The sequence below is a fragment of the Cupressus sempervirens genome, chromosome 8 (assembly GCF_028749045.1).
Source record: "Cupressus sempervirens isolate cs-2001-9-10 chromosome 8, ASM2874904v1, whole genome shotgun sequence".
NCBI classification, from domain to species: Eukaryota; Viridiplantae; Streptophyta; class Pinopsida; order Cupressales; family Cupressaceae; genus Cupressus; species Cupressus sempervirens.
This window is the reverse complement of record NC_143125.1, coordinates 742081562-742098437: the sequence shown is the minus strand read 5'-3', so window position 1 is coordinate 742098437 and position 16876 is coordinate 742081562. Positions and strand designations below refer to the sequence as shown.

Sequence of the window (16876 nt, the reverse complement as noted above, 5' to 3'; positions counted from 1 at the left end):
GAAGAGAGATCAGCCAGCTCCCGAAATGTAGATGACAAAATCATACGCTATTGTTTTCAGAAACAAAAATGCAATACAATTATAGAGCATGCACTAATTATGAGCGAAAAAATATCCATGAGCATATGTAGTAAAGCATAAGATCAATATAAAATAAGAATTGTCTATTTGCGGAGGCACAGAAAGACTGAGTGTGAGCCAATATACCTTTGAAAATCTACTGACACCCATCAGTATGACTATGTTTCACCTGGGATAATGTACTCCGCTTTCTCTAGAATCATAGCATTTGATTTCTCTGGATTTGTCAAATCCACCTTTTCCGTAAGCATATATGATCCCTTGATAAAAGTGGCCAACTCTACAGGAGCAACAACCAACTTTAACCAATCTTGTAATGCTTCGCCATCAACTTTCTCATTTGCTGTCAGTTAAATTAGGACCATCAGTCAAGGTAAAAAATAAGTTACTATATTGCAGAAATACAAATGGCAACATACGCATCATATTCTTTCGAATGCCAATTGATAAGCTATTATAGAAAACAGTAAGGTGGAGGAGTCAATTTATAAAAACCTTCTAAGTGTGCACCAAGACCCTCAAGCACAGTAGGATTAGCACGTATCACAACAAGTGCCATTGCCAAAGCTGATTGTAGCAAAGATTTAACCTCTTTTTGAACAAGATCTACCATGTGTCCCTGCCAAATGCTACATCAGTTACTACACAGTTTGCACAACATATTATGTGCCAACTACTTTATAGTTTGCATAGTAATTGATATATGTAAAAGTGTGATAGAACTAGAAGAATTCACAAACTACATGCTTACCTGATCCTTTGCCCATGGAGCTGCTCCTCCAGACTCGTCAAGACCACCACTAGACAAAGTTGCCAATGAAATTGGGCCGATGGACTGATTTAAGCCATATTCAGCAATAGCTTTGTACGCCATATCCGTAGCACGCTTTATATCATCAAGTGCACCAGTTGACACACGGCCAGCAAAAACCACCTCTTCTGCTGCACGGCCCCCAAGAAGAGTCACTAAACGACCACGTAACTCATCAACAAAGAGCAAGTAACGATCTTCACTGCCAGGTGGAATGTATGTAAAACCTAGTGCCCCTCCTGACCTGGGCAATATGCTCAGTTTCTTGCAATAGACAAGACTGTGTCTTTAGTTTTTCAATCCCAAAAACAACCGCCAAAATTAGAAACCAACAAGTTAAACAGATTTTTTTTAATAAAAAAATGTTGTTGTGAATGGATTGGAGAGCTTGTACCTCCACTCGAGGCTGTCCAGGAAGAAGATTGGCAACAGCTGTACCTACTACAGCATGACCAGCTTCATGTCGAGCCACAACAGCCTTCTCACTCTGTTGCAATGTCGAACGCTTCTTCTCAATTCCCTAAAACAACAAAGATGTAAACTTCAAATTATATGTAAGATAACTTGGGCACTTCAAACCAATCAGGAATTGAGTAAAAATACAATAACACTGAAGCTCACTGAGCACATGCAGCTTGAGCAAAATATTGTAAAAAAGTGAAGAAATTGTAGTTATTGTTGACATAACCCTCATCCTGATATTAAAGATGTGAATTGACAAAACAAGCAGGCTGTGTGACCTCCTCAGCGCTACGCTCCAAATAATGGTATGGCAACTCATCATCCATACTACATATCATATGCATCCGCATTCCATCCTTTGATTCTATTTATGATGTATCAATCATAACGTATATTTCCATCTATTCATCATATATAAATAGGTCTCAATAAAGATGAATATCTAATTAGATCTATATTGTCCATGTTTATAACAGGTTGTCTTATAGCTTATCACCGTTTATGCTATCCAAATAATATATATATATATATATAATATAAGTAAAGATGAATATCTATTTAGATCATGCTTAGAACAGGCATTTAACCTCTTTCTTTTTATCTTTTGTTATAGTTATACAAATACATACATACATATATATACACACACATACATATAACATATATATATGTACATATAAAATATATATATGCACACACACACACACACACACACACACACACACACACACACATGTACATACATATATACATATATATATATACATATATATATGTGCATATGTGTGTGTGTGTGTGTGTGTGTGTTGCCCCAGTATTCAGTCTGGTCAAAAATTTAAAAATTTCATTCTTTTTTATCAGAAGTGCATTAAAAAGTGTCATTTTCCAACCTTAAAATGGTCAATCATTCATTCCATTCTTGGTAGTTAAATGTTTTCAAAATCTCCGGTTGTCTGTTAGTTTCATCCAGCACTTTGAATTTCTGAAATCCAAGTTGTGAGTCAAAAGTCATGCCATTTCAAAATGGGAGTATTTAAATTTTAAAATTTTAAATTAAATTCTTAAAATATTAAAATCTGAACTTTTAATAACTTAACTTTCAAAAAGAGGTTAAGGGTTAATGATCAAGGAATTTTGTTGTTAAAAGTCAAAAAGTCAAAATCCTAACTTTTCCATAATTTTGCCCTAATCCCATAGTTAAGAATTAGAACTTAACTTTTCCCAAGAATTTGCCCTAATCTTAACCTGTACCCAGAAGTTTGCCCTAATCCTAAACTTAAGAGATTTCAAGAAATCAAATTCAAACCTCGAAGTCCAAAACCCTAACCTTGACTTGTTTCAGTTTGGGGTTTTCAAAATCTTATATTGTTTCAATACTGCATTTCATGAAAGCTTGTAACTACTTCTTGGAAATTCATGAGAAAATACAGATAACATAGAGAGGTATACATACCGAATTTGTTGAACAAACTTTGAGAACTCTCAAGTAGTTGTTATTGGCTAGAGTAATAGTGGACTCTACAACCTTTTCCTGCCTGGCAAAAATTGAAGCTTGGAAACATCGGACAGATTTTCACCAACACATCACTGCTCAGATTAACATGTATGTGCTGCAGGTGAAGCATAGACAACACAGTGATCTCACTCTGAAGAATGCAAGGATTTGCAAAGACTACATTTGGTGAGAAGGCATTCAAAAACTACAAGAAAATGCAAATGGCAGGGGCGGCATATGATTTTACTACCTTTGTCAGCGTTATCTGTTTTCAGAAAACCTGAAATCTTGGTACGGCCTATGAACAAGCACGGTGCAGCATAGACAACACGGTGATGTCGCTTTGAGAAAGGCAAGGATTTGCAAAGAAACTATTTGGTAAGAAGGCATTCAAAACTCAAGAAAATGCAAATGGCAGGGGCAGCATATGATTTTAATACCTTTGTCAGTGTTCTCTGTTTTCAGACAACCCGAAATCTTGGTACAGCATATAAACAAGCTTTAAAACATATTGAAATAAGGATTTTGTTGAAGAAACGTGGCTTAAAACAAGGCAGGCTGACTGTTATACAGAGGATCTCAAATTAATGCGGTCTCGCATTTATTAGGAACTTTGAGAAAAGGTTATCCGCCACCATTGGGGCCTGATTCAACAATCATTGACGATATCTTTAAATGCCTATGCACAAGCTGCAGAATGCCAAAATCCTTTCTACTCACAGATAAAACAAAGACAAATGGAAGCATTGGACAGTATTTGAGCATTATCGAAATTGTCTTGGTCTCCTTTCTAAACAGTTTTGAGTCGTGCAATGCAAAATGTGAAAGAAAAGAAAGTGACACCAACCACTGGAGAGAAAGATTCACAGATATGTCACCTCATAATTCTAATTCATTATTGTATGAATCTCTTTGTATATGCTAAAAAGAAATTTCAAAAAAGTGCCATTGGCGGGGATGTAATTACAAATTCCACAACCTTCACCAACATCCTTGCTACCATTGTATGATCAGAGCCTCAAAGAAAGACAGTTGTGCACCATTTTTTCACAATGTCTCAAATAGATTTCATCGCAGAATCCAGTGGTTTATAAAGTTTATAGGGAATGGATTTGTTGAGCTGGCTTTAGGAAAAGCAAGTGACATATGTTAGTTTAATCTTCTTCGGTATTTCTTACCTTGTTCATGTTAAATACAGGAGCATACAACAACAAGAAGTGAGTGATTTCAAACAGTTTGTCCTGAGATTTCCGATAAAGATTCAAAAGTTGGCAGTGGCAGTATAGATCACCCGTGTGGCCTGTGAGTCATTCAAATAAGTGTAATAACAACACTACTTCAAAGAGATGTCATCACGCAAGAGCAGTGACCATACAATATGCGGGAGCTGTGGTTATGGTAACAAAGTGCATGGGGCTCATCTTAGCAGCACTCTTACTGTCTTTCCCAATTATGGATTGGAGTCTGCCACCACACAGATTGATATGTTCAACATGGTAGTGAGAAAGTGCATCTAATAAGAAAATAAAGTATGATGAGGTGGGAGGTGAAATGCTTGACTAAATGTCAATTTCAGAAGATGGTTATAGCGAAAAGAAAACAACAGTGGTCATGGGATACGTGCTGTATGAGCAGCAATATTGTTCATTAAGTACCAAAGAATGAAAAAGAAAGGGCGCACAGCTGAACACAATAGTAGTGCCAACTTGGATGCCCATGTGTTCTTTACATTGCCAGAGCAAGCTAATAGAAATTTTAATTATTTGGTAAACATGCATGCCCATCTGAAGGAATAGACAAGGTGCATGAATTCTTAACAAAATGCCTCAAAGGCAAGCAGTCTTATGAAAGCCGATGACTCCAAGATCTGAGCAATATGGATTTGTTGAAAATTTCTTTAAAAATTGAGCACGTACAAGTTGCGCGTGAAAAATAGCATCCCATATAAATCACTCAGTGTTCTGTCCGGCTCAATACAGGGTATGGACATCTATATAAACATAACACATAATAGAATTTTATCAGATATCATTATCAAAGATGCTTTAATTGAGATGAAATGTATGCGAAGTGTGGATGCACAGAGAAAGACTGCTAAGTGCTTTCCCTAATGTTCTCAATGCTGCTGCCACCATAAAGGCCATAGGATTTTACAAACTCATGCCTGGGAATTGTTTGACAGAATGCATAAACAATATGTTGAGTGAAAAGCAAAGATATGTTGTCACATGTATGCAACCATACAGAAAGCGTATACCGTATCAACCCAGCTCAAATGTCTGACAGAATAATACAGAGACTCCATCTTAGGAGATATAATAAAGGGATTACAAGGTATGTCGAAATGGAGTCATCGACGAGCCTTTAGAAACTTCCAAGCAGATGCAATCTACAAAGTTTGGTGACATTCTAATTTGTTGACAGCTTAATTTATTAAAATGAAAGAGTTTAGAAACGAGATTGAATGCATATTATTGGTAGAAATGCTCTGACATACATGCATACGTAATGAAAAGGGACAGGCAATGCTTGTTAACATTTTTTCAGATTGCCTCAATGATTACAAGATTTAAAGGACAGTGATAGAAAGGCTTAGAAACCTCCGAGTATATGCAATTGGGATCTGTAGAGCAGAACTCCACAACCCTTGTAGGCACTCTCCCATGCTTGCCAACATGGAGGACATTAAACAGAGAACACGCATCTGCTAACACAAAAGATGTTTTGTAAACAAATGTCATGGTGAGAACAAGTCAAACATAAAGTCAACTAGTTTGTTATTTGCATTTATCAACATGAATTGAACTGGGAGAAAAGGAGATTTGATTTGATTTGTGAGACTTCACAAGGTGTTATTCAAAGATGTTGATCACCGGTCAGTGAAGACCACCTTATTTTAGAGGATTCAAAATGTAAAGAATGATGGATTGAGAAATTATTATGTCACACAAACAATGTCCATGCCTTACTGTAACAAGGTATTGATGAGGTTGGGGTTGCTAAACAATGGTGTCAAGTTTTTCTAATTTCATATTGCAACAAAGTCATGAAATCTGGGACATTTTACGATGGCAAACATGTAAGGCAACAATGAAGGATATTTGAAGTATAGGAATGTTCTAGCCAGAGAAATTCTTCTCTATGTAAATGATCAAAGTACAAAAACTATGTGCGGGATGGCAAGATGATGCAGTACAAGAACATATTCCTAAAGGTGTACAGTGTTGGTGGATGGATGTTCTTTCGATTAACAGAAGACTTAATGTTCAACTTGTCAAGAATCAATTCTTTTATCTTCTCCTCAAAATGGGTCAACTTAATGTTATTTATTTGTAAAAGTGACTTATGTCACTTCTTGTAAATGAAAGTTTGGGGCTACATCTAGGTAAAAGTTAGGATTATAGCTTTCAGTTTTTTTAAAAGTTAGAGTTGGTTAGAAAAGGCATAAGTAACTACTACACTCTAACTTGGGTGGTTACTAACCCAGGAAGGTAGTTACAAGAAGATTATCTTGTTGGGCCTATAAATAATAGGTATTTTGTATATAGAAGTGGGGGAACTGTACAAAGGGGAGACTATGGAGGATTTTATAATGGATGTACATGATGTATAAAGTTGTCTTTGAATTTGTCTATCTTCAAAGTGATAATCAAGATTGCATTTAGTCGTACATTTCAAATGTGTTCATGAGTTGTTATTACTTATCTTCCGTATGTCAGATTGGTGATCTATTTATGGATTGATGGAATCCAATGGTCTCTTGGATTAATGTAAGTGGTTGGCAAAAATAAATTCATTTTCCTGGTATCCTGATGTAAATGTGTTAAAATATCTTATCTTTTTGTATGTCAAGGTTAGTTATTCTTATTTTGCCATTAGCAAAACCCCTTTGTAATCTTGACCATTTTTGAATCTCAACTAGTATTTGTGTCTACAGTTGGGGTTTATGTTATTCCTCTCTTGTGTTCTGTCTTGTTTCCTTTCTTGCTTCCAAGGGAAAAGTACTGAAAACACAAGATACCCATATCATACAAGGGAGCTGCCCCACTCAAACGCAAAAGAAGATTGCAATCTCATACTATCGATTGCAATCTATCCAACTATTGGAGCAATTGTCACTTCCCACAACGCAAATAGAGTCATTTGTGAAGAAGCGCTTGCAATGACAAATCTGTTTACCAAATATGTGTGTGTCCGCGTGTGCATGTATGTATATGTGTGTGTGTGTGTGTGTGTGCGCATGTGTAGTGTACAACCTACATGTCATGTGTCATGGCTAAAATGCTAGTCAATGATAGTTTACTAGTTAACTTTAAATCCTAGCATTGCTTAGAAGTAGAGTCGCACCGCTAAACTAATATGAAATGCTAAAATGATGTTAATCCATTTTCATGATATCATATACAAAGATACCAGATTTTAGTAGATCAGCAGATGCAAGACTAATAGTTTATAATATTTATAGATAAAGGACTAAAAGCTGAACTTTTTGCAAGAATTAGGTTTAAAAAGTTCAAAGTCAATATTGCACATTTAAATAGGAGAAAATACTATCTTCAAAATGAATAGGATATCGAACCCGGCACAAGAAAGATTACTTAGCAATGTTGCCCGTTCCCAATTCTCTCCTGCCTAATTATTGTCTCTTGTCAAATGACAAAAAATATAACTGCTTTTCTCATATATATTATAAATTTCTGTTGAGAACGTGAAAATTTGGAAATTTGTTTTAGTTGAAAATATGAATGTGCATATAAAATACAAGTCCATGTAGCTCATGTGTCTAAATCACATATGGTAAGTGGTTTAACCCAAAGATAGAAGAGTAATTTTCAATCAACAAAATCATAGCTGCCTTGTTCAAAACTAAGTAGTTGGCCATGGCAGAACTGGTAGAATTGATGGTTGGGCGATTTTTATTAGACCCTTTAGAGTAATTATGCTTTCCATACTCTATTACGCTAAAGGTAAACTTAGTAGTGCTTTTCCTATTTATAGGCTATGCTATATTTAGTCCTTTATAAGGATACTTTGTAATATTATTGTTCAGTCAGTTATTGCGATAATCAATGATTTATCTTTCGGGATAAATTGTCTTTCCACCTCCACAATCTTGCAATCTCCCTCAATTTTGTGACAGTTTTTTTTATTCCAGGTGATAATCGGTAGCAATGGGGTTGAGGGGTCAACACCAACAATACCCAAGTTTCTCATGAGAGAGTGATTGAAGCTATAGTATTTAACTTCAAATTAATTTTTAAGAATGTACGCCACACACACATTAGTTCTCTACCTTCTTTGATGTCAGTTCCTCATAAGTGAATGAATGAAGCTATACGTAATGCAATTTGGTTTTAACTAAGATTAAATTTTAAACACCCACACACCATGTCGAAGAGGAAGAAGACGGAAGCAAGAGAGGAGAGAACCCTGTTGGAGACACAAAAGAACGGACGATGATGACGAGGGATATAAGACAATTAGAGATATGCCTGTGGTGAAGAGGAAAGAAGAGGAGAGTGGCAAGGGGTATACTTGAATCAGAGAATGCAAGTGGTAAACACAAAAGAACAAAAGAGGGTGGCAAGGAGTACGAGATGGCTACGAGAAACCTAGGAGATGTAAATTAAATTCTATATCTCCATCGACATATTTGTCTCCAATATGTGCTTCCAGTTCAATTGAATTCTGTATCTCCATCCACATAGTGTCTCCAATATGTACTTCCACACATGAGATGGATCTAAGTACCAAGAGACACATTTCGTAGTTTCTATGGTAAAGACTGATTTCCTCTATGTGCAATCATTTTTTGTATGCCTCTTGCTATAGAAAAACGGCGAGGTGGTTCTGAAGATAGCAAATCAAGTGAGTTCACACAAATGGTTAATTGCGACTAGCCAATCAAGTGAGATCACACAATGATGCGACAAGCCAATCAAGTGAGTTCACCCAAATGTTTGTGTTGGTTCCCAAAACTGCAGATTGGAATCCTACGAGCCTTGCCTGCTCAATGCTAGGATGCCCAACTGGTTAAGGCCAACTTGACAGGATTGATCAATGCAATCCAAATCCCCTGTGCTTCTGGCTCTGCAAAACCGAGGCGGGTGTACCTGATCCTGGACGAAACACTTAGATCCAAGATGCTTATAGCAAATAAATTAGAACGTAAATGTATTGAAAGTTTCCCAGAGGGCAAGGATTATAGAAAACCTCAAACTTGCAAATTCTTGAATTAAAAATAAAATAAATGACTATATAAATGTGATAATTTTTTAAATAAAAAATAATTATAAATTATTGCAACAAATGAATATATTAATTCTTCAAAGGAAAGAAATGAAACAGTTGCTAGCAAATGGATTATGAATCAGGAGTAAAAGACCAGTGCTTAATTAAATGGGCAATAAAGTCAATATTATTAGTTGAAACGTACAACTTTATAAAGTTCAATATATTAAACTATAAACAATTTTAAGAATTTAGATGCAACGGATCAATTATATAAACGCAATTTAAACTATTCTAAAATGCACTTTAACTCCTTCGAAGACAAATTAGACATAAATACGGAAACAATAAAATATTTCACAATATCTATGTTTATCAAAATTAAAATGCAATAATGATCCGATCCACTTATTCAAATATTAAAACATTTATAGAAATTAATAAAAAATATTTATAAAGGACACAACTTAATAATAATTTAAACTCCAATGCAAATAAAAATAAATATGCTTACAGATTGTGCCAAAAATAAAATTTACACGTAAAGACACTCCTTACGGATGATCCATCTACTGCATATTTATCCGGACCGCGTGAAATTTACCCAATAATCCACCATCCACAGGCTTAGTTCAAAAGGTCATTTCTTTGCCAATAAGAAAATATAATACATCATAAAGCATAGGCTAGGCAAAAAAATTAAAATATGAATAATAAATTGTCCCGTTTTATTTTCACATTACATATTTATAAGGCAAAAAGGGGTATCGGTTTCCTTCCAAAAATCGCACCCCTTCATAAACAAAACTAATCAATATTTAATTTTATTTGTAACTAGTAGTTGCATTACTAATGTTTTATATTTTCTTCATTGATTCTTTGTATCTGTTGTATCTGCCATGCTCGTAAATAACTCCTTCCTATTCACACATACGCATCCACATTTCGAGGCCTGCAGATGACAATTTGTCCATATCTTTGCATTCCGACGGCCCAAAGGAAACCCGAATCCACATTACAACCTGCAATACACAAAATACAATTAGTTTTTGTATTATTGAAACTGCTACTTCTAACACAAAAATGTGATACGCTGATCGCGCTCTTCATCGCTCGGTCTTGATCTCTCATGCATAGAAACTCCAACCGCTCCCTTATTTTGTCTGCATATTGTGTGATCACGTCTTCAGGAGAGTCTATGGTGGGCTTCTGTGAGGACTGGATTCTTCTATTTCCATACGTATTTAAGTGACTGCAACCTTAAAGAAATTTCTGTGCAGCACCAATAGGAAAAACGGCAGATGTAATGTTTGAGTTATTGAAAATCATCCGCTCAAAGGGCCCCTCCATATATCCTTTCTGCTGTCTGACGGCTCTTCCAGAAAACAAATAATTATCTTATTCCTTCAATACTTGCTAAATATCAACAAAAAATTATCGCTTGCAGACTTCTGTGTGAACCACGTATGAGAAAATCTGAACAATCCCTATTGTAGACACAGCATTTAGGACAGTTTTGGTTTGTATTTGAAACTGACTTTGGCCTTTCTTTATTAATCTTATTTACTGAATCGGAGGGCAATATCATTCTATCGTGGCTTAACAGTAATAATGTTGCAATTGTTTTAATCCATTACTGCATGAATTCGCACCTCCCGTGGTATTGTCTCAAACTGCCTATACATCTGCTATTACTTCCGCTGGCAATCCTTCTTCATTCTTGTTTGTTATTTCACTTCATCTGCATTTGATGGCACATAGGCGGTAAAGTGATGGAATTTATTTGACATTAAAATGCTCATAATTTTTCAAAACTCCAAGTTACTGCATTTTATCTGTACTCTCACATAGAAGATTCCTGTTATGCATAAAAGTGAAATGCTTACAATCTTTCCTAACTTCTCAAACACAGTCTGCTCATACAAAACATGTGATCTCTGGTTCATAATTTTCGCATCATCTGCTGTTGAATTAGCATGCTGGCTATTTTCTATAGGATTCTGGAACCTGTTCCTAAACTCATGCTTAGTTGCCAGAAAACCTTCTCTTACAAAATCCACCATGCAATAGTATTCCATTAGATTATTTTGCAGAGGTGAACCTGTCAATGCAATTGTGCGTTGGATCTTCACTTGTTTCAATGCTGGAGTTATATCAGCTTTTGTATTCTTAATCATATGGGCTTCATCACAGATAAGTATATCAGGTCCACTCTGTAAAGCTTTACAAATATCATCTGCAACAGCTTTGTCTCTCACATATTTCCCTAAAGATAAGTTCCGGAATGCTGCGCAACTTATTAAAAGAACTCCACCTTTTTGTTCTTTCTTTAATTCTCCTCGAACCACTTATAACTGCCCACTCATGATTGAAGCACAATTCTTGAATACAACTAGTGGATAAGATCCAAAAATCTTCTCTTGCCTATGGTGCTTAGGATTCTAAAATTCTCCAAAATTTTAGGAATTTTAGAGTTCCATCAGGTTGATTGTGACTGTTGCTTTCTTACGGACAAGGTACAAATCATAACCTTTGATATTATGTCCAATATAGGCAAAATAAGAAAAAACAAGGACACCAGTTGAGCCCAAATAACTTGTTATGAATAGTAACAGAAACTTGTTCAATCTTTACATTTTTTCCTTCCTCACGAAGTGAACTGATAATACTGTATACCTTTTATTTGTTATCTTGCTCAGTAGAGACTAAATTGCTATAGTTGCAAGGTGTGATTTTTGCTAAAACTGCTTTCATATCTTCATGCATGAACCAGTCAAATTGTCATATGAATAAATTGAAACTATATTATATTTGTGATCTTTTGTACTTAGAAGTAACTTCAAAGTGTTTGTACAGATTATGACATTTGTACTTGATGCTCAAACAAGATGACAAGTTGGTCTTGCGTTTATTTACATAATTTTGATAAATCTATGTGATATAGTCTATATCTGATAACCTGTGTACCATGAGGATTTTGTACGTAATGCTCAATTTTAATCATTTTATTTAGACAGTGTAGCATCTAGATATCCTGGTTCACTACTGCAAATCTTTCTAGTAGGATATACTGATATCTTCACTTTTCAAGAGTGAAAATTAAATATCCTAAGCTTCTTTATGGTAAAGATAGGCAGCCATTGACTGTGACTTTAGGTAACCATATTTGGAAAAATAAGTCTCCAAATCTGAATGAAATTTATCAAATAACTGTTCTTCCTTCTTATTTATCTTGAATGTTAATATTAAGCAATTCTATAAATAATTCTGCCACCACTTAGAAATATAATATACCCTTGAGAGCTAACCAAAGCCACAACACTTTTTTAGAATGGAAACTAGAAATATAATATTTAGCTGTATTATCCTGGCACTTCACAAAAAAATTCCAATACTATTATAGTACTTGAGCAAGGAGAACTTAATTTGGCCAAGAATAACTGACAGATTTGCAGGTCTCAACCACAACATTCTGCATGTTATAAACCACATTCTTGTTATGTATTGTTCTTTCAAATGATTTAGGGTGGGCAGAAATTGGCAACATGTTTCACTGTTGATGCATGTCAATCAAAAGCTTACAACTGCACCAATCATTATCAATATGTCTAAGAAGTATTTTTCATAAGGAGATCTGACCCTTTCAAAGCATGCTTATCTTATAGTTTTATAAATAATATGCATCCTAAGTTTATGCAAAAACAACTATGCTCGGCCAGATGACCAAAGGACGTTTAAAAAGACCGAATTGCAAATAGCAATATGTAACATATGCTTAAAAATCAAACTAATAATAGAGAGAGCTTGTTATAAATTGCTCAAGTTTCTCACACCAATTATCTAAACTTACAATTCATGCAATACCAGTTCAGATATCTTAAATATAAACATCCACTAAACACACAGATATATCAACCACCTATTTCATCTTGAGATGATTTGAAAAAAAAGTTTGAAAACCAATTATTCTACTTTTGTTTGCTCACTAGAATTAATTATTTAACTACCATGTTCTTTTTTTTATAGATAAACGGCCTAAGCCTTGATACATCATAAAGTACATAGATACATCCGGATAATCAGCTTTTAGTCCCAAGTTACATTTTTTTGCCTTCGCTCAAAATATGTATATTTTATATAATTTAAGCACTACATCTTGCACTTATGTTAAGGATAAAGCTCTAAAAGCATAGCAACGAAACGTAAAGTGATAAAAGCATTTCTTAAACAAAATATATATATACATCTAAATCATCAAAAAGTACTTCTAATAAAGAAAAGTACTCATTCTTAAACTCAGAAAACTTATCGTTAGCAATGCTATTATCACTTTGTTACACCGAAGGGTGTTTTGGTGGCTTAATTACATAAAATATGCAACAGTAATAAACCTATGTTACTCTATTGGCATAAAATGCAGGAAAGAAGCTCCTACTCATTCTGATTGTCCATAGAGTCCAAACTGGATGATTCTAGAACCTAGAAATTCACCTCAAACTCATTTTCCCAGGCTCCTACGCCATCTTCCATAATTAATCTCACACCATCTTCCATAATTAATCTCTCTATTTTATCATATCGTCTTGGGATGCGATATGTAGGCAGTGGGTAAAAGACAAAGAAAGACCCTTGAATCTACCCTAGGATAATGAGAAGTAAACTATGGTTGAAATACTAAAAAATCTAAACCATCCTAACTTAGATGGAGTCCCTATATTGAAATTTTGACTTCTTATATCTGACCTTGTTCTACTAAGAACCTATATTAGCGAATTCATCCGCTCTTTAATTACCCTCCCGATATATATGATTGATTGTGATCTTGTCAAAGGTCTGACATGGTGAGAGGACTCTAAATAAAATTGAGTCTAGTCTCCAATTAATGAGGGATCATTTCCTTATAGCATTTATTATAATTGCAGAATCTCCTTCAATATCTACAACCTTGCAACTAAATGTTTTACACAGTTATAGTCCTTTACTAAATCCGTTAATTCTTCCCAATAATTAGTTTCTATTCCTACATATCTTGCTAACTTTGCTATCTCTATGCCTTCTGAGTTATGGATACTACAACCACTGCCTGCTTTGCCTAGATTCCCTCTTGATGCTCCGTCAAAATTGAATTTAAACCATCCCTCCTAAGGTGGTTTCCATTGCCACATTTCTTGTTTGTGTTTTGAAGTTTCCCCCCTGTTCCTATAAGGGGGGTAACTTTAGACCTATCCACTTGTCTCTCATTTTCTCATCCCAATGAGACATAATAGCACTCCTTTTGTTTGTTCAAAACCTGACTATTGGTAAGATCAGTGACAAAAGTCTCAACTTTAATTAAAAGTTGTTCTACACTCATCTTCTTATTGTTAAGTTTTATCAGATTTATTTGATAATTCAAATAGTAAAATATAAGTTCTCTATTTGTCTTAAAAATTCAGTTGTAGGTCAGAACTTGAGCAATGCATCATCTTCCCCTATCAATTTTGTTTCAGCAAAGTAAACTGAATATGCAATGATCAACACATTAAATAAACTGAGGCAAATATAATCCGTAATCCTCTACAATTAACCAATGATGAGGATAGCCAATATTACTAAGCAGTGTTTGATGTTGATGTGCCTTATCTCATTGAAGAAGGCTATACAAGTATGTGTTCACTGTTGATTTAATTGCAGAAGACTGTCGGCGGCAGTGAATAGCTTTAAGACTTATATTTTATTTGTTTGTTGTCACCAATGAAAGTATACTGAGAAATGTTAACCCAATGTCAACCAAAACAGAAAGAGACAGAGACTTATTTTGGATTCTTCAATTATGTTTGATTACACATCAACCGCCTATAAAAATGAGATTGGAAGAGAATTTGGGAGGCACGTCTATTTGGTGACGTGTTTCCCTCTTTGGAAGAGCGACTATTCGCAGAAAACAACACTGCCCTCCGTGATTTAATCAGCCACGCGATAATGTTATTTTGATTTGGTCAGAATTCGAATGATTAGATTTTAAGAAGATTATATGAATAATAAAAACGATAAGATAGATAAATGTTAAATCATATAATTTCAAATATAATAAACTCATTTGAAATTACAATTTATGTTTATGTTTATATTATTGCATATACAAAATAAATTTTATATATATATATATAGCTTAATTTATCTGACTGAATTATAACATTAACACTTACCTTGAAAATTTCTTCGGTTGTGTTCCTTCCATAATTCCCATAGGACTATGGAAGGTGAAGATATCCATAGAGAGCTATAAATACTATCCTTTCGAAGGAGGGGCCAAGCATGTAGCATATCCGTCATAGTTCTTGGAAATGCTGATAGCCACCCCAATTGGGAACAGAGCCATTTCCAGCATTTACTCAAATAAGGGCAATGCAAAACAAGGTGGTCAATTGATTCTTCCTACTTTTCGCATAGAGGACATCTACTTGAGGCTTAGTATCCCATTTTCTTAAATCTTTTTGCTAAGTTTCCGGTTAGCGGTTCGGTTCCAAGTTCGGGTTCAAGAACCGGTTTGCTGGTTCGACAAAATTTTGGAAAGGGGTTTGGGTTCGTTTGGGTTCATTAGTACAAAAACATGTAAAAATTATTTTATATATATATTAGGGAAACAAAAAGTGCATTTTACTATAAAACATTTGACCCACCAAAATATAGGTTTATAACAGAAGTCCTAACAGCTCTTAAAGAATCCTCATCACCAAGATACATTAATTTTTGATATGATAATAGCATCCACTGAACCTTTTATCTGTAAATTTATTTGTGCTTCACTTTTATGAAATATATAAACATAAAATGATATCTCTTGTATGCTCCCTTTGTTTTCTGCTGTCCTAGTTCTGCAGGAATCTATTAGTCACGAAGCCCATCGAGAATTTAGGATTTAAGAATATTAGGTTGCTATTTTAACTTCCAAACATATGTTTGTAGTTGCCTGTAGGTATCAGTTAATTGTGTAACATTACACATAACTTTTTGCTTAGAAAAGAAATATATATTATTTTGTTGAAATGGGAAGCTTCCTAGTAGCTCACCTGATTCCACACAAGCTTTGTATGTATGTGGGAGCTTGATGATCGTAATGGCCTATATTAGCAAATAGAAAATATAATATAATCTTTTAGAAATTAACTTGCCATTGCACCCCAGCTTGACACAAAATTGTGAACAAGTAATACAAGAGGGTGATCCTTTAGAAAAATAGGAGATACTATGAATCTACCCTTCTGCACCAGCTCTATCATAATAGTGTAAATAAGACTTCACATTTCTATATTTCTCTGCCCTTTCTCGTAGTTCATGGCTTGTTGCTATGTGTATTTCTTGGATTGACAGTGACAATATCAATCTGCAAAAAACATTTTAGAGACCTAACTTTTACATAATTACTCAAGTATTTTCTTTTTCCTTGCAAGACTGGAAGTTTGTAAAATATACAACATGGCTGATGTGTAAAGCTCGTAGTGCATTTTTCACAAATAATCTCTTAAGAAGGGAATGCATTTTAAGTTTTTAACCTTTAAATCTGTAATTGTAGCAGATAGTTCCAAAGAAGTGCAACCTGTAAATAATTTACTTATAAGCAAGCAGGTTGGATCATGCTAATTTTTGCATTCTTTTATATGTGGTTCTCCTGGGTTCGAACCCTGGTTCGAACCAGATCGAACTAGAACTCCAAAAACGAACCCAGGTCGAACCAAGTTCGAACCAGACCAGAACCACGAACCGGTTCGAACCGGTTCGTGGTCCGGAGGGGCGGGGGGGGGGGGGGGGGGGAG

The 16876-nt window shown here is 34.9% G+C and overlaps 1 protein-coding gene across 1 annotated transcript in view; it reads right to left on the bottom strand.

The window, feature by feature from the left end:
- Nucleotides 1–16876, bottom strand: part of LOC149544551 (ATP-dependent zinc metalloprotease FTSH 7, chloroplastic-like) — a 125909-nt gene that overhangs the window by 51775 nt on the left and 57258 nt on the right. The window contains exons 10-13 of the mRNA XM_089795184.1: nucleotides 1287–1412; nucleotides 833–1156; nucleotides 577–700; nucleotides 208–424 (exon numbers count right to left, since the gene is read on the bottom strand). Coding sequence (XP_089651310.1) covers nucleotides 240–424; nucleotides 577–700; nucleotides 833–1156; nucleotides 1287–1412 — 759 coding nt within the window. The 3' untranslated portion in view covers nucleotides 208–239. The remainder of the gene's footprint in view (nucleotides 1–207; nucleotides 425–576; nucleotides 701–832; nucleotides 1157–1286; nucleotides 1413–16876) is intronic.